Source organism: Eurosta solidaginis, chromosome 4 (assembly GCF_040869045.1).
Source record: "Eurosta solidaginis isolate ZX-2024a chromosome 4, ASM4086904v1, whole genome shotgun sequence".
Classification (NCBI taxonomy): Eukaryota; Metazoa; Arthropoda; class Insecta; order Diptera; family Tephritidae; genus Eurosta; species Eurosta solidaginis.
In genome coordinates, this window is record NC_090322.1 from 119,895,723 (window position 1) to 119,915,280 (window position 19,558).

At 36.9% G+C, this 19,558-nt stretch overlaps 2 protein-coding genes across 5 annotated transcripts in view; both read left to right on the forward strand.

Moving 5' to 3' along the window:
* The window catches only part of LOC137250226 (diphthine methyltransferase), a 154,037-nt gene that overhangs the window by 84,077 nt on the left and 50,402 nt on the right, over positions 1-19,558 (forward strand). The window lies entirely within an intron of this gene.
* On the forward strand, positions 1,773-18,791 carry LOC137250225 (probable serine/threonine-protein kinase yakA). 4 transcript variants are annotated; one of them, XM_067782663.1, is made up of 3 exons: positions 1,773-3,951; positions 15,192-15,303; positions 15,364-18,791. In XM_067782663.1, the coding sequence occupies exons 1-3, from the start codon at positions 2,503-2,505 to the stop codon at positions 16,647-16,649; spliced, it is 2,847 nt and encodes a 948-aa protein (XP_067638764.1). In that variant the 5' UTR covers positions 1,773-2,502; the 3' UTR covers positions 16,650-18,791. The 4 variants fall into 4 exon arrangements, with proteins under 4 accessions (XP_067638764.1, XP_067638765.1, XP_067638766.1 ...); XM_067782664.1 differs by having other exon boundaries at positions 15,192-15,282; XM_067782665.1 differs by having other exon boundaries at positions 1,773-3,345; positions 3,460-3,951; positions 15,192-18,791.

A 19,558-nucleotide genomic window follows, 5' to 3' on the forward strand; every position in this document is an offset into this window, starting at 1 on the left:
TAGCGCCAGCAACCTGTCTTACCAAAAGCATAGATATGTATGTATAATGACCGATGGATGCCGTTATGTGGACAGGGTGAATAGTATGACCACATCCCTTCAAACAAACATACATATATGTACATATGTATGCGATGGTTGGGTGTGCGCATGCATCGTCCATATGAGAAAGGATTAGTTGTTGGTTGAATTCTGCCAAATATATCAAAGAAATCTACAGTTTATGGGTACACAAAAACCACATACATACTATCTATCTATGTATATGTAGGCATCTGTGCATCTTGTAATATACATATGCGTGCGATGCATGTAGATACATATATGCACGTTAGTCCATATCTATGTATCTATATATATATATGCTTATATATATGTATGTAGTTCCAGTGGGTATTTTGTCGTTAACTTTACTTTGAAATAAATAGCCTCAGTGATCCCTAAACATAAAATGTGCGTCCAAATGCAAAATGGTGTGGCAGCACTGCATTTCCAGGTGTTGAACGAGTTCCCGGTTGCGGGTGCTTGTATGTGAATATGTATGTATCTATTCTCTGGAATACATACATATATACATATATGTTTGCGATGGATACATTCATATATACATCCTTACTTCCAATGTTGCGCGGCAAAAAATACCCTTAATTCGAAAGCCAAAATAAATCTACTCCGCTAAATAGAAGTTGTTGCAAAGAGGTTAAATGACAAATATCAAACCAAGGCATATTTGCCTACCTTTTTTAGGAACGAATCAAATGAAGCATCAATTTAAATCAAATTAAAGAAAAATGTATTCAAATTTTAAAAGGTGGTAATGCAAAAAATTAATAGCGTATGCAATTTAAAACAACCATTTAATTTAACGTAGAAAAACTATTGATACTTGAGGGATTTGTTGTTTTCTTAATTTTAATTCTTTCAACGCAAACCACCCTAAGGAAGATTAACATATGCGCTTCTATGGCCTTTATTAGCTTTAACAACTATATATATAATATAACAATAAATTGCATTGGTGCTTTCTTCGCATCCAAGCGACCAACGCTTTATGTAAATCCGACTTCAATACTTTCAAGCAGGCATGCTTAACCAACGAACCGATATCATTTCGTTACGATAATTAGCGTTAATAAACGAAACAAAGTCATTTCGTTTCGTTTATTAACGTTAAGAACGTCAAATTAACGAAGTGATTTTGCTTCGTTTTCTGCCATATCAAAACGAAATCAAATCGTTTATGTTGATTATTAATTTCAAACTATGCTGGCAAAGCTGATTGATGGCGGAGTCATTAAAGGTGAAGCCATTAGCCAAGCTGATTGCAACTTTTCTCATGAATTTTGACAGTACGAACATTTCTCAGAGTATTTTGACATTACCACCAACGAATTACACAAACAAATTACATGGAGTTCGTGTGTATGTCCGCTCGCTGTTAGCACCTTACTGGCTTCACCATGGCTATAGCATTGCCAGCATAATTCAAACTTTAAGTATCACGTTTTTGTTAACGATTTTACCGTTAACGAAAGCTTTTCGTTTCGGTTAAAAACGAGATACAATTTATCTTGATAATTTCTTTATCGATAATATTTCGAAGTGTTTCAACGGAAACGGTGGAAATTTTTTGATAAACGATTAGCTTAACGTTAAGGTGCATCCCTGCTTTCAAGTAATAAAGTTTGATAATTTCATAACGGTTGTAAATTAGCAAGCAATTTCTCTAAGTGTTCTTCCACTTTCCACAAAGCGGCTCGTTCCAATGTTTTTCGTGTATTTACATTTTTTTCGCAAGCCGTTGCTGGTTTTGGCCTCACCGCCTACGGAAATTATAAGTTTAAATAAAAAATTATTGTGAAAAATAACATTAAATCCATAATTTATGATATTAATCGCTTCATCTGAATGAAAGTGTTGAAAGAAATGTAAGTGTTTGCAAAAATTACCAAAATTTTTAAACTCCTAAAATTGTAACGAAATAGTAGAAAATTATTATTTCGAAAGTATTAAAGGCAAAATTAAAAGAGTCCATTTGAAAATAAACTAGAAAAATGGTTTTGTGAAAGAAAATATGCTTGTGTCGTAAGCGCATTGGCTATTCCGAGCTAAAATATGTGAAGAGCCCCGCAGAAAATGTGAAAAATCGATTGGAAAGTTGGACTGGAAATGTGTGTGAAACAACATCGTTCCAATGCATGGAACATAACGCTGTGAATTGTTTGGTTGAGATTTTTATTGCAAAATGTCAAAGTTTGACAATCGCCGCCAATAAATGACATCAGTAAGAAAAACTCTGTAAATATTTGCAAGAATTGCATTTTACAAATACGCAAAAGCTATTAAAGAATAAATAATAACAAAAATACATAGTAATCGTGTATATTTTGAAGTAATGCAACAAAGGTTTAGGTGAGAACCAAAAAGGCAAATAAATGTTGAAGAGTAAGGTGCAAATTTATATAGACGTTCCCAGTTCCTGAGAGTGACGTTTTCGAAATAATGGAATCAAATCCCAATGGGATAAAAATAGAGCCAACACTTGAACAGCAACAGCATTCACAGTACGCAACACATTTACTCGCATTGAATGGACATAATGCAAGGCTTCTTATTGAGCATCCAACAACGTTGCTGTTGCCTTTGTCACATCAGCAGCAACAACAACAACACCAACAATTGCAACAGCAGCAACAACAACAACAGCATCAGTTACATCAGCAACACCAACAGCATAATTTTCAACAACTTGATCAACAGCAACAACAGCAATTGCAGCAACAGCAATTACAGTTAAGCACATTACCTGGTTATCCACAACCTCTATCACTTAAACAGCAGCCACCATCAACGCCGGTGCCTGCAGGTGTCACTACAACTCACGGTGGTCCTACATCAGTTGCATCATCAACTTCCTCACGTACTGCAGCTCAGCGTTGGAACGAAAGTCCTGAAGCTCGTGCACGTCGGTTGGCACGCAATGCTGAAAGGATGCGTGAGAGACGTAATCGTGAAAGTGAGGATGAGTATCGTAAGCGTCTCGCACGTAATGCGGAGGCGAATCGTATGCGTCGTCAGAACGAATCGGATATGGAGCGAGCAATGCGCCTGGTGCGTAATGCAGCCAGGCAAAGGCTTCGCAGAGCAATGGAGTCGCCTGAACAGCGAGCTAAACGTCTACAAAAGCTTGCTGAACGTATGCGCCTCTATAGAGCAAATGAGACACCTGAACAGCGAAAGGTACGTTTGGCAGAAATGGCAGCACGAGCACGTCAGCGTATTGCAAACGAATCACCAGAGCAACGCAAGGAGAGACTGAGGAAATTAAACGATTACGCAAAAAAGGTCAGAGAAACTAAGAAAAAATCAAAACACGACAATAGTGAGAATTCACAGAATTCGAGCCAATTGCAAAGTACTGCAGCCAGTTCCACTAATGAAAATATCAATTTGAACCAGGCAGCCCCTCAATCAACAGTCGCAACAAACAACACCAACACCCCCACCAACACCAACAACAACAACATAGATCAACTGCAACCGCAGCAATCCAATGACGAACAGCTAACATCCTATCAGCCACAACAGACGACTTTACAACAGACGGCTTTAACTAATCCAATAGAGTACTATCAGAATATGTTTATGAGTCCAGCAACATTGAGACCTGCTTTACTTAAACAGGAGCAATTGGCAACACAACAGCAACAATCTATACAACAAGGACGTTTTACGCATCAACAACAACAACAACAAACTATATTAGATTCGGAATCAAACAGCATGTTCTCTCAACAATTATATGATAATGATCAGAAGACTTCCGGTACAACAGGCAGCAGCGGAACAACGTCATCCAAATTACCGCAAGCACATGTACCACAATTCAGCACAATAGCCAGTTCCCTTGAGTTCTATCAAAACAAATATATGAAGAAGCAGGAACTTCAGGTAAGTATGAACGATTCTAAATAGGTGCATTGGAGGTAACCACATGTACACGAATATCTACTTGTCTGCCCCATTGTTCAACTAAAATACATACATACCTAATAATAAAAAACCTAATTTTACAGTAACTTAACCTTAATCATAGTGTCACCTTTTCCAAAATTAAGCGTGTAAAGATTCTAAAAAATAAGATTCGTTCAGTAAAAATTGTCTTTTTAATAAATAAAACAAAATTAACTCGTGAGTTTTTTAACAAATTATCTTAAAACTTAAAATTTTATAAACAATGGGAATGGGCGCAAAATACATGAACGTATGTATGTGTGCATGTACATATGTATATATGGATATGCATAAAATTTTATTCCAAGTACATACATAAGTACGAAACATCTGCATAAAGGCACCCATCAACGAAACATTCCATTGCAGAAATGTATGAAAAATGAAAAGGTGGAAAATCCAAACAATTGTTTGGTCCAAGTCGTGGTTAGTATATGGTTTGTAACAAAAATAGAATATACAATAATTAAACAAATGCAGGGAAACAAAGTTTTAAAAACTTTGGATAATGAGATTTGAAACACCACCAACAAAAAATATTCAGCATTATTATTCAATGGAAAGTGTTGGCTGGCAACCCCTCGCTTAAGCGTGATTACGAACGAATTTTAGTATACGCAAAATGGAGAAAATGAATCCGGTTTTAAGAAATATGATGCGTTTTGTACTTTTTGTTGGATTAAGTAGCACCCAGCGTTGCCACAATATTTTTTGTAAACCAAATTTTCAAACTAACAAAGTATTTTTACATAATATTAGCTGTGTTTTTTACATCTATAAACGTTTACGTTTAAACTTTATATGGACTGCTAAGAGTCAAACTTTAAATACTGTTCTGAAATTAATGCGCATAAAATTAGTACTACTAAATTTCAATACGCATTATACTCAGATGTAACTGAAATATGTGTTATGTTTCACCTCAACACTAATTCTATGTATCACCTCTAAAAATGGTATGTGTCCACTATTCATCGCAACCTATTCAGCTATATCGTCGGTCCAATGCCAAAGTCACGAATGTGCATATTTGATGTTTTGAGAAAAACGCGTAAGACATTGTTAGAAATAGAGATTTAATTTTGTATTTTTCAACCACTATTGGAAGGTTTACCTTTGTAAACCACTAAGTGATGTTAATTGAAAAATGATTTTTGAATTTTTTTTATTCAAAAAAATGTACATTTGTTGTGTTGGCTTTGCAAAATTTGACATATATCATATTTCGTTAAAACAAAAATGGCACATTAGTGACTTTGGCCATTGTAAATGATGACTAAGTGTGATATCTGTCAACTGCTGACAGGATGTTCAATATGGCTACTTTTTAGCGTTTTGACGGTATTCAATATGGCGGCGCCTATATTCAGCGGGTGATAGAAAGAGATACAGAATGAGACAGCGATAGGCAATTACAAATCAGGTGATCCAATCACTTTGGAATTTTGACGTCTATGCAGAAGATATCACACTTAGTTATCATTCACAATGCCTTTGGCATTGTACCGACGATATGTTTATACACTATGGTCACCGAAGGTGTGTGTCTCCGATTTTAGGTACACCCTGTTCTGTAGCTACTTATTTAACTACTGCCGCTAGATGGGTCTCCTAAGCATTATCTAAGCGAAGATGAGCGTTTTTTTACGCGCAAACGTAAACGTATACGCGTGTAAAAAAACACGGCTAATGTCCCCTTTTGAGCACTGCATACATCTGTGCGAACATGAGTATTCCTTTTTGTCTGATATTTTTTATTATTTCTCCGCTTCTATCAAGAATTGATACATCAAACAATAAAAGACAAAAATACAAGGCGCGATATACCTAAGAGAAAATTTAGACTGAGCTTTCTTTCCGATTTGCGTATGCTATTTTTTAATTTGTCCTACAAATCGGCGGGACGGGAACTACATGTTTTTACCGCTCCGAACGGCACCTGCAAGACAGATGTATTTTTGCTGAGAACCTTCCATGGCAGGAATACACCCGGTGTATTTGCAAACCTTGGCCGAGGGACGATACCATTTAAAATTTTTTTTGCTAATTAAAAACGTTTTGCTTAGGGAGGTTCCATGAGAAAGTGCATTAAATTGAATCTTTAAATTAATTTTAAATTTTTTACACAAAATAAAGTGCTGATTTGGCAATTTGAATTAGGATGAGATAGATGCCAAACAATTTGTGATTTACCACCCCAGTGAATAATAAGATTAATAACTGCAACAGCAACATTAATACCTACCGTAACTCATCTTTATTTAATGAAGCTCATTTAAATACCAATTTATATAAGCCCTATATTGTTATTAACAGATGTATAAAATAGTATTAGCTGTGTCCCGCCTGTGAAAAAAGTTGGAAGTTATCCTAAATTTTGAAAGTCGTTCCTTTACTTATTCTTGTTATACAATGTCAAAAACTCGTTTTACATATATTCTTTGGAGTTGTAGATGAACAATTCAACAATGAACCGGTGGCAAGTACGCAGAAACATGTACATACATAGATGTCAACTAATTAGGTTTAGTAGATATTTTACACAAAATACGACATCTATGAAGAGGTTTTTTTTATGGCCCTTGAATCTGAGTCAAGTTATTGTTGTTGTAGCGGTAAGGACACTCCCCGAAGGCCTTGAGCCGTGAGCGCAGAACTCGTAAACTGCGTCAACTGGCAGCCGATGGTAACATTGGCATCCGACCACCTGCCCATACTTATTTCGCTTGAGCGTACCGCCGACTTCATCGTCACTGAAAAACGCACTTTCATAAACTTCAAAAAATGAAAGTGGGAAGAATATAAATCCTTTACAGACAGCTGCTTTGCTGCCCTCCCTATCCCGACTGATGCCCGCCAAGGGGAGCGTGCCTTCCGTAAGGTCATTAAATCCGCCTCGGCACATTTCATTCCCGCCGGGAGAATTCCCGAAATTCGGCCCACTTCCCGGCGGAGGCCGCAAACTTAGCGAGAGAACGTGACCTTATAAGACAGCTTGATCCAGGCGACCCCCAAATAAGGGATATAAACCAACGCATCAGATTGCTTGTGGCTGAACACAAGCGGGCGAAATGGGAGGAGCACCTAAGAGGTTGTAACCTCTCTACCGGTGTGGGTAAACTTTGGTCCACCGTAAAGTCCCTATCGAATCCAACTCCCACTACCGACTGTCCTACACCCCAAAATCTTGGGTGTGACGTTTGATCAGGGTCTAAATTTTGGTGAGCACGCAGCCGCAATTGTTCCGAGAATTCAGAGCCGTAACAAAATCCTCAAATCCCTCGCTGGCAGTACTTGGGGAAAAGATAAAGAAACGCTCATGACTACATACAAAGCAATTAGCCAGCCGATTACGTGCTACGCGTCACCCATATGGTCGCCAAGCCTAAAAAACACCCACCGGAAGAAACTACAAGCCTGCCAAAATACTGCTCTCAGAATCGCCACGGGCTGTCTTCTTATGTCCCCAGAACACCATCTGCATAATGAGGCGAGAATACTCCCCATCAGGGAGAGAAATGAGATGCTGACCAAACAGTTCCTGTTGAATACCCAGAAACCTGGGCATCCCAACAGACATCTGATTGATGAACCAGCACCGCCTAGGGGCTTAAGGAGTCATCTCCGTAAGCATTTTGAGGAAATACGGCACCTGAGAACCCAGCCATATGAAGTGAAAAAACACAAGCAGGTCCTTGGTGAACTCCATAAACAGGCGTCGGACCTTTATGCCGGGAATTGCCCGGTGAATCCAGTGCTTAACGAAAATTATCCAAAACTTTCGGAAAAGGAACGCATACTCCCCAGGGAAACGCGTGTCACTCTTGCTCAACTTCGTTCTGGATACTGTAACAGGTTAAACTCTTACCTATCCAGAATCAACCCCGACATACAAAATGTATGTCCCGCTTGCAACGTGTCCCCACATGACACCAACCATCTCTTCAATTGTAATGTGGAACCAACGCCTCTAACACCCCTTTCCTTATGGTCCACCCCTGTTGAAACGGCAAGTTTCCTTGGACTCCAGTTAGAGGATATTGATGACAATTTGTGATCGATCGTGGCTATTAGGTGGGGCGAGCATTGCTACAACAACAACAACAAGGCCTTAGGGAGTGTTATGTTGTTGTTGTTGTTGTAGCAGTGCTTCGCCCCAAATTTTCATCAATATCCTCTAACGGGAGTCCAAGGAAACTTGCCGTTTCAACAGGGGTGGACCATAAGGAAAGGGGTGTTAGAGGCGTTGGTTCCACATTACAATTGAAGAGATGGTTGGTGTCATGTGGGGACACGTTGCATGCTGTTCCAACAGGGGTGGACCATAATGAGAGGGGTGTTAGAGGCGTTATCGATGTTGATGGTCTTTTGCCGGATGCAGATCCGGTACCAAGCCCAACCATCTCGGGAACGATTTGGTATGACCACATGCGACCTAGGCCATACCGCCTTCCCACCCCCTAGATCCATAAGGAGCTCGGGGTCGCCATAGCCTCGGCAGTTAGTGAAACAGGGTTCGCCACGTATAGGTAAGGCTGACAATTGGGTGGGAGAAGATATATATATATATTGCGCTGGCTACCCCTTGAAAGGGTTGCGATACACAACCCCTTGAACCTATTTGGTATTTTAGTCGCTTCTTACGATAGGCAAGCCTACCGCGGGTATATTCTAACCCCCTAACCCGCTGGGGGCATCTGAGTCAAGTCCTAAGAAAGTAAACAATTTGAAAGTTTTCCGTGACTCAAATTTATTTAGCCCGTGAACTGTTTCATGACTTGAGCCATATTTTGAACCTTTGGAATACTTTCTTTACTATTAACAAGCAATTAAATACTTATAATTCCAACATCTCCCACTCGTGTAACATTTTTTGCATTTATTTTTACCTACAAATCAGCGGTACGGGCATCTGCAAGGCGGACGAGTTTTCACTAAGAAGCTTTTCATGGCAGAAATACACTTTGTTGTTGTAGCAGTATTTACACTGAAATGACAGCCCTTGGTCGGGAAAAATCCCGAGTCGCTCCGGTACATAGAACCGGCTGCCTTGGGAAGCACAGGAATACACTCGGAGTGCTTGCCAAATCACTGCCGAGGGGCGACCCAGTTTCGAAAAACCTCTAATTGAAAAACGTGTTTCTAAAATTTTGATGTTGCTTTGGCCGGGGCGTGTACCATTATCTTCGGGGTGGTAGGCGGAGCACTCTACCACCACACCACGACGGCCGCCATGATTTAATTCATTTAAGAAAAATTTATTCGTAGGAATTAAGCGGGGGTTGCCCTTTTTGCTTTTAAATGTATGAAAACATTTATGTGAAGCAATTTTTAATTTATAATTTATTTAATAATTTGGGTAAAATTTAAACAACGTGACATCAGGACGGACAGGGCGACAGCTGTTTTGATTATACCTTGCACCATTAAGGTACTATGTTACCGAAACATACCGGATCTATATCCGGCAAAGGACCATCAACATCGATAACACTCCCAAATGGAGCTACACAGAACATTCGGGGAGTGTCTTTGTTGTTGTTGTTGTAGCGATTAAGTTACTCCCCGAAGGCTTTGGGGAGTGTTATCGATGTGATGGTCCTTTGTCGGATACAGATCCGATACGCTCCGGTAACACAGCACCATTAAGGTGCTGGCCCGGCCATCTCGGGAACGATTTATATGGCCACATTAAACCTTCAGGCCATCCCTCCCTCCCCACCCGCAGGTTCCATGAGGAGATTGGGGTCGCCAGAGCCTCGTCTGTTAGTGAAACGGGATTCGCCGCTCGAAGGTGAGGTTGACAATGGAGAGAAGCTATATATTGCGCTACACAACCCCTTGAATCCCGAGTGTCTTTGTCGTTAGATTTTGCTGGAATGTATAGACGCGATTTCAGCGCATGCGAAAATTTCGTATTTAGCACGGTAAACTTCGAGTTGAATCCCAGATATTGGAGAAAATGGCCCCAATTGACAGCAGTGCGCAAATCTGGAAAAGAATTCCGACGGAATACTTTGCATTTGCAAAGATTCCGGTACTCACCACAGGCCCAAGTTTACAAAGAAGATATGGTATATATAGTACTATACATTATACAATTCTTGGTTGAGAAGAGAGGGGAAGAGTACAATTGACAGATTAGTTCAATGTATGGCTGAGTTCGGTTTGAAATGGTAGTACGATTTGTCCAGCATCAACATTTAGAAGAAAGAGTACATGCAATATATTATTTACTTTCAAAGTTTAAAGGACTTAGGAAAAACTAGTCAGCAAGCTGTACCTTTATTAGTTATTAAATGGTTAAAATTAATCAAATTAATTTAGTTGTTACATTTGCTAGCTAATTTCATTTGTATTAATAACTGGGATACAGTTTCTATATTGCATCAAGATCTTTTAATTGTGGACTTTTTAGTCTTTTTTTAAATTTTTTGGTTACATAAATAAAAAGATACCATATTTGACAATTTCATAAACTTTGATTTTACTGAATGAGTTAAAATTTTGTTTACAATTTCTGACAGTGTCGGCCGATTTTGCTCATTTTTAGCACACTTATGTGTGATCACTTTCGCCTTTTGCTAATGTTTTTTAAAATTTTAATTATTTTATTTGCGAAAGTTCTCTAAGCCTTTATGACATGTTGATATTTTTGTATTTTTACTTGTTTCTAATTAGTTGCTGTGAAAAATAAAAACATGGAAACTTTTTAACGGACATAAGTATTTCCACTTTTCTAATAAAGCGCAACAGTTTTTTTACGGAATTTCAACTGGTCTGAAATACAAAGCACCCGAATAACTGATTTTATGTAAAAATTTGTTTGAAATGTTCTCAATTTCTGATTCAGTTGGTCAGTATTTCAAAAAAATTTTAAGTTGCGAAAACTTTGAAACTTTGTACTCGAGTGCTTTGTATTTCCGAACAGTTCAAATTCCCTGTTGTGCTTTATTACAAAAATGGAAAAAACTTGCGTCAGTTAAAAAGTTTCCATGTTTTTATTTTTAACAGCAACTTATTACGAAACAAGTAAAAATACAAAAAATGTCAAAACCCTTACGCGAAAAAAATTGTATGCAAAAAACATTAGCAGAAAGTGAAAGTGATCACCATTGTGAATTCATACAAGTTCCTCCATTGCCGTACCTACCTGTCAAATAATACCTGACAGGGAGAGCGGCTGTCGCGAATGGCCAGAGAATAAAATAAAGGTTGGTTTTTTGCTCGCTGTTAATAGATTGAAGTGCCACGAATTGCCGTTAATGTTCGAATCTCTGAACTGTCGAATATATAGCTGAAATATTTAGTATAACAAAATATTCTTTATTTAGACTTCTTTGGGAGTAGTACTTCACAATTATATTTATCGCGTACTTCACTAAAGCGTGTTAAAATCAAACTGATCCATTGTTTCTCAACTTGCGCTGCTTTTATACTCCCGGATACCTCGTTCACCCATTTCTCCTAAGCAGTGGCGTAACAATGGGGTGGAAGGGCTGGCAAAATGCCACGGGCCTCGATCCAAGAGGGCACCGGGCCAAACTTTGCATTTGAAAAGGCTCATACATATTTTTAGCAATCCATCGCTTAAAGTTTTACATTCAGATAGCTTCGGACTCAAGATATAGGTATTCGAAATAAACCTTTTTACAATGGCTGCCTCCATGTACTTATATACGTTCGTTTTTTATCCAAAGGTTGGTATTATATTTTCGCAGCAATCATCGTTTTTCATGAATTGTTTAACAAACCTAAATTCATCGTAATCTACTTATTAAATTTAGAACAACAATGCCTGCCACACACAACACCTACATATGTAAGTTTTAAATTGTATTCGATTTACGAAAAATGTGCTAATTATAGAACTCATGTTCGTATTGGCGTTATTTCGAAGTTTATTATTTTTTATTAAATTTTAACCAACTTAAAATGTAAGAGTATATAAGTCAAATTTGGATATACTTAAAACAATTAGCGCATAGTCATACGTCAAAATAAAATAAAAAAAAAAATAAAAAAAAAAATGTAAGGCGCGATAACCTCCGAAGAGATCTAAGGCCGAGCTTCTTTTCCAATTTGCGTTGTGCTCCTCTTAATTTTCCCTACAAATTGGCCGGACGGGACCTACATGATTTTATGCCGACTCCGAACGGCATCTGCAAGGCAGATGAGTTTTCACTGAGAGCTTTTCATGGCAGAAATACACCCGGAGCGCTTGCCAAACACTGGCGAGGGGCGACCCCGCTTAGAAAAATTTTCTTCTAATTGAAATACCCTATTTCTAAAAATTTTGATGTTGCTTTGCCCGTGGTTTGAACCCAGGGCATCCGGTGTGGTAGGCGGAGCACGCTACCATCACACCACGGTGGCCGCCCAAAAATAGGTTTTAAATTTAGTTGCAGCTTTTTGATACAATTTTCTTTGAGCTATCTGTCAAAAAAGCTTAAAAAAATATATACAGCTTAATTCTAAATATTCCCTCGGAATTTTGTTCTCGCGGAAAAATTCATCAAATTTTTTTCTCCAACAATAATTGGGGAATCGGAATTTCGAATTTTCGAAGTCAGCTGTTTTGTCAATTGAAATTTCGTTGCGCATTTCTTATTTTGTTTAAAAAATTTAAAGGTTTAATTATTGTTGCGAATTTGTTTTAAATTAAGAAATAAAGTATAAACAATGCACAGTATTGCATTTCTTATGGTATTCATTGAAATGAGTAATGAATTAGCGCCACAGCAACATCAACAGAGAAGCATAAGAAAAGTGTTCGTTCTTAAAAAAAAAAAAACAATTTACTTTAACAATTTTGATGCATTACCTTTAATTTAACAAGTGAAAAAACTCCTAAGAAATGGCAGGCAAATCTCCCCCTCACTCACATTCATAATACTTACTTTTCTCCCATAACCGGTTTCCGCTTTTTCTAACATTGTTCAGAATAAGAGGAAAGGTAGAAGTGTAAAAACTCATAAGAAATTTTTATTTAGAATACGAGGAATGCGAGAATGGAAAAACTCGCAAGGAATTTTAATTCAGAATTGGGCTGATCACCTATTTTACATTGACTATGACTATGCCTCATTGCAATTAAAATTTTAGAGATATATTTAAAAATCATATAAAATAGTTTAATTTCATGGACCTTAAATGTGATTGGGCAGTTCACAACATGTCATAATCATGTAAATTTTAAGATTTTAGTTGTTTCCATAGTTTACAATATAAAATATTATTAAAGCTAAGCACCGTTGTGAATTTATACAAGCGGCAAATGTTTGAAAAAAAAAAAAAAAAACGATCACATTAGTAAACAGCCTCTATCACCTGTTTAATCGCTGTTCGATTACTTTAATAATTTGCCAATAGTGTTTTTCAATCATTTTTGTAAACGACGGGCGTATTATAAAAAATTTACTGCAAATCCTCTTATTCGCAACCTTCTACTAACGTTCGTATCGCTAAACTGTTGAATAAACAACTCCAATATTTAATAATGGAAAGTGGTCTTTATGAAAGTACTTCACAATAACACTGGTACTTCACAACCAATAGCTTGCTTAAATGAAACTGATTGTCGTGCCTCTACTGTTGCTGCCTTTTATACTCTGTTATTTCCTCGTTGCATCTTCTAGGCGCTTCCAGAATTTACTTAGTGCTATAAAATTATAACCACAGATGCACGTGTATAGCTACTCATATGCGCATGTATTTGTGAACGACACTTCCCCAATTATAATTGCATACTTTTGGGAGCATCTCAGATACGATATCTGCATGTGTTTGTGCGTCTCTTCTCCGCTGCGTGTACGTACATATGTGTAGACATAATGATTGATCTATTGATGTGCATACATGTCCCTGCTTAGCATCGCTTAGAGATGACAGCAGTGTTGCTTATATTCGTAACATTATTTACAAATTTTCAAATGTTTGCTTAACTGGCTGCTCATATTTTAATGTAATAACTAGATTTTAGAATTTAAAATCAATGGCGCATAATCATAGTCAAAATAAAATAGATTTTAAATTTAGTTGCAGCTTTTTGACATAATTTTCTATCAGCTATCTGTCAAAAAAGCTGAAACTAAATTTAAAACCTATTCGTAGCATTTCCATTTAATAACGGCGAGTAAAAAACGAACCTTTCTTCCATTATCTGGCCATCCGCGACAACCCTTCTCCCTGTAAACTATTTTTTGACAGGTAGGTATGGCAATGGAGGAATAGAAAGATTTCTCATTTGTATGAATTCACCATGGTTCAATTATGTACAGGTTGGCTCATCTCATCAGCTGATTTTATTTATGTCATTGCATGGTCGAAGTGATTGTCAAAAGGAGATGGCAAACTCAAAATGAAACCAATGCATTGGCAACATTTTACTTACACATGCAAAAACTGCTAAGTTTTATGTTTCCATTCCATACCATTCGCACCAACACCAATACACAGATTTTGACAATTTGAACAGACATATTTTGTTGCTTTACAGATGAGCCAACCTGTATATAGTTGAACCATGGTTCAATTATGTACAGTTTGGCTCATCTCATCAGCTGATTTTATTTATGTCATTGCATGGTCGAAGGGATTGTCAAAAGGAGATGGCAAACTCAAAATGAAACCAACACATTGGCAACATTTTACTTACACATACAAAAACTACTAAGTTTTATGTTTCCATTCCATACCATTCGTACCAACACCAATACACAGATTTTGACAATTTGAACCGACATATTTTGTTGCTTTACAGATGAGCCAACCTGTATATAGTTGAACCATGAGTTGAACCATGGAATTCACAATGCTTAGCACATACGGTGAATAGGAGACTTTGAATTGCCAAATTGTATTAATGAAAAATGAGAAAATAATTTAAGAATATCTCCAAACTTCTGGTAACTCTTTAAATTAAATGAATATTTCGCATATGGCATCACTAATCTTTCCAATGCTAGATACATACGTATTGTGTAAATAAATTCTTCATATGGTAGTCGGTTTTGCATTAAGTGCCTGCATTTGTACAAATTTTTGTCAAAAATCTCATTCTTGTAAAAAAAAAGTTTGTAAATATTGTGTTACGTTTGGCGGGCGGTATGTGGCAGGCAAATACATATTCCAACACTAATTGGGGATGTGAGAAATTCTAATAATTTTCATTACAGACAAACAATTCAACAAATAACAACAGCGGGTCTGTTGGTGGGGCCAATTTGCAGAACGATACAAAGGTGATCGTAGCATCTACGTCCAACAGTGAGAATCAGAAATTAAAAAGTTCACATCCTCAAATACAAAATCCTCTTACTCCGCTATATAATCAATTTCCTTATTTAGCTACCTTTCCAGCAGGTACCGCCAACTCGGGATCAACTTTAGTGACTTCACCATCAGGCACTCCCGCCCAAGCCACCTACTATCCGATGTATCATAATGGATTCCAATTGAGTATTCCACCAAATACAGTGCCGCCGCCGTTTACACCTGTGCATTTTACAAATACAACCAATTCTGGTACATCGCCGTCGACAGGGCAAGTAGTACAATCTGTTGGAGGTGCATATAATTTGCTTACGAATACATCAATAACTGCTGCAGTGGCAGCTGTTGCTTCATCGGCAACTCAACAACAAGTCATACAGGATTTTCCAAAACCGGTCCGCGGTCGCCCTAGAAAAATAATATTTTCGAGCACTGGTACGGGGAACACAACAACAACAGTCCCTAGTACTAGCAATGCGGTAGACTCGAAAGACGGCATTTATCTGCTGCCTACAACAGTGACCTCTGAATCAACAGAGGATGCCTTAAGGCAACAAAAAGTAAGCGCTTTGCTTGAGCAGGAAATTAATCAAATGCTAGCATCGCCCCAGCAGACACAGCGCCGCGGACGTGGTCAACAACAATCCTCGCCCACAGGTTCGACCCGGAGTAGCGGGCATAAATATGAAACCGATGAAGACAAACGAAGGCGCTTAGACAAAATGGCAGCACATCAACGGGAGATAAGAGCAAATGAAACTCCTGAGCAAAGAGCTGTGAGATTAGCCAAACTGTGCGAAAGAGCTCGTCTGAAACGTCAAGAAATACGTGCAACTGAAACACCCGAAGAACGAAAAGTTCGATTATCTAAACAAGCAGAATATGCAAGAATGCGCCGCTTACGAAGCCATTCTCGTCGCCGCACCGAAGATCGAGCACGTGAACTTTACGAGGAATTAAAAAAAGATGTTGATATATCGAGTGATGGTAATGAATCTACCGTTCCAACAAAACTGCAGCCGCAAGAGCAACAACAACTTCAACAACAGCAGCAGCAGCAGCAACAACAGCAATCGCAGCAACTCCAACAACAACAAATATTGCATACAACTGAAGCATCAAACATGGTGACAACACAACTTCAGCAGCAACAGCAGCAACAACAACAGCAGCAGCGTTTTTTAGCTTTAGCTAATTCACAAGCACCTCAACAGCCAGATCAACAGCACCAACAAATGTCAACCTCTAATAACGCCTCTTACGGTAAACCACCGTGTAAAGAATATAACACACATACACAGCCTGAGAATAACGATATGCTTAAGATCCTCGAACCTATTATTGTAATGAAAACAAAATAAAGCTAACTATTATTACATACACATTAAGCAAGTACGCATTAAAGGATTTAAAAACACAGTAATCAACAAATCACAATTTATGATAAACACTTTCACTTAGACGTTAATGAAATTATATTTCAATTCGTGGTAGCTCTAACTACAATATATCACCGAAGTAACCACAAAAGCTAAAAAAGTTATTAACTAAAAAAATTGAACTAATAAAAAACAGTAGCAGTAGCAATTAGAATGATAACAATTTTGACTAACTATACCTATGAGGGGTCCCTGCATACATATATATTATATGGGGTATTCCATCCCATTTGTCCCAATTTTGAACCCACCCCTTTAGAATTGGCTGAACGTTTTTCTTTTTTTCTCATAAAAAACTTCAATCAATTTTGCAATCATCCCCACTAATCCCGGAGTGGGCCGATTTTTATTTAAATTTTTTTTATTTAATTGAAAAAAAATTTTCAAAAATACAATTTTTTTTTATCAATTTTATTTATATAACAAAAAAATGTAAGAAAATGATTTTTAAGTATTCTTTTCTTTATATATATGTGTATACCGGCCTAATGCAGTTGCTGGACAGCGAAAGTAAGTCATTTTAATCGTAGATTACCATAATATATAAAGAAAAGATACTTAAAAATCATTTTCTTAAATTTTTTTTGTTATATAAATAAAATTGATAAAAAAAAATTTTATTTTTGAAAATTTTTTTTCAATTAAATAAAAAAAAAAATATAAAAAAATCGGCCCACTCCGGGATTAGTGGGGATGATTGCAGAATTGATTGAAGTTTTTTATGAGAAAAAAAAAATGGCGCAATTCGAAAAATCTCGAAAAACTGAAAAATTAAAAACTAAAAATTTTTTTGTATTTTTTCCGAAAAGTACATTTAAAAACAAATTAAAAAAAAAAAGATCCCAAACGGTCAGTTTTTGAAAAAGTTATAGCAATTTTTCATCTAACTCAAAAAAAGATGAATTAAAAAAAAAACGGTGTTTTTTTTTAAATGCTATAACTTTTTCAAAAATTTACCGTTTGGGATATTTTTTTTTCTAAATTGTTTTTAAATGTACTTTTCGAAAAAAATACAAAAAAATGTTTAAAGTTTTTTTTTGTAATTTTTCAGTTTTTCGAGATTTTTCGAATTTCGCCATTTTTTTTTCATAAAAAACTTCAATCAATTCTGCAATCATCCCCACTAATCCCGGAGTGGGCCGATAACTTTTTTTTTATTTAATTGAAAAAAAATTTTGTTGTATTTTTTCCGAAAAGTACATTTAAAAACAAATTAAAAAAAAAAAAAGATCCCAAACGGTAAATTTTTAAGGTTATAGCATTTTGAAAACAAAAACGGTGTCCAACTCAAAATAAGTTATGAATTTAAAAAAAAAACGGTGTTTTTTTTTCAAAATGCTGTAACTTTTTCTAAAATTGGCCGTTTGGTATCTTTTTTTTTAATTTGTTTTTTAATATACTTTTCGAAAAAAATACAAAGAAATTTTTAGTTTTTTTTTTTTCGATTAAATAAAAAAAATAAAATTATCGGCCCACTCCGGGATTAGTGGGGATGATTGCAGAATTGATTGAAGTTTTTTATGAAAAAAAAAAAAATGGCGAAATTCGAAAAACTGAAAAATTACAAAAAAAAACTTTAAAAATTTTTGTGTATTTTTTCCGAAAAGTACATTTAAAAACAATTAAAAAAAAAAAGGTCCCAAACGGTAAATTTTTGAAAAAGTTATAGCATTTTGAAAAAAACACCGTTTTTTTTTAAATTCATAACTTTTTTTGAGTTGGATGAAAAAATTGGAAAAAATTCTGAAAAACCTCATTCGTAAGCTAGAAAAAGAAGAAAAACTTTCAGCCAATTCTAAAGGGGTCGGGTTCGAAATTGGTCGAAATGGGATGGAATACCCCATATATATATTCATATGTAAGCTTATGTTTATGCAACATATGTAGATTATAGTACTACATACAGAAATATGGCAGAACTTTATATGCGATAGTAACACTTAATGTATGTAGAACTCGTGTAAACATTATATTAATAATATTACTGTGTAATAAGTATAAATAATGATCATGATAAAGTAAAGAATAAAGTCAATAATTTTTTTAAAGTAGATTAAATACAAATGCGTTTACTAATTTTGTCTAAGAATTGCAGAAACATACTTGTGTATGTTCATGAAATAATGAAAACATAAATGGGCGGTCACCCTGGTGTTGTTGTTGTTGTTGTAGCAATGTTTCGCCCCATCATCCATATTCATCAATAACCTCTAACGGGAGTCCAAGGAAACTTGCTGTTTCAACAGGGGTGGACCATAATGAAAGGGGTGTTAGAGGCGTTGGTTCCACATTACAATTAAAGAGATGATTGGTGTCATGTGGGGACACATTGCAAGCGGGGCATACATTTTGTATGTCGGGGTTGATTCTGGATAGGTAAGAGTTTAACCTGTTACAGTATCCACAACGAAGTTGAGCCAGAGTGACTCGCGTTTCCTTGGGGAGTATGCGTTCCTCTTCCGCAAGTTTTGGGTACTGTTCCCTGAGTACTGGGTTCACCGGGCAATTCCCGGCATAAAGGCCCGATGCCTGTTTGTGGAGTTCACCAAGGACCTGCTTGTGTTTTTTTGCTTCATACGGCTGAGTTCTCAGGTGCCGTATTTCCTCAAAATGCTTACGGAGATGACTCCTAAAGTCCCTAGGCGGTGTTGGATCATCAATCAGATGTCTGTTCGGACGCCCAGGGGCCAAATCGTAATAGCCGTGATACGCTTCCCAAGGACTGTCATCTCAGTGTAACCCCATTTAATTTGTTGCGTCCCTCCCACAAATTGTCATCCTCCCAGCAGCTCCTTGCAGCAGGACTGCTCCATATTCTCTTGCTCCGGGAA

Coding starts and splice junctions, on each gene's coding strand:
- LOC137250225 (XM_067782662.1), top strand. CDS start 2,503: ATGGAATCAAATCCCAATGGGATAAAAATAGAGCCAACACTTGAACAG. Junction 3,952..15,191: donor TGAAGAAGCAGGAACTTCAG/GTAAGTATGAAC, acceptor TTTTCATTACAG/ACAAACAATTCAACAAATAA.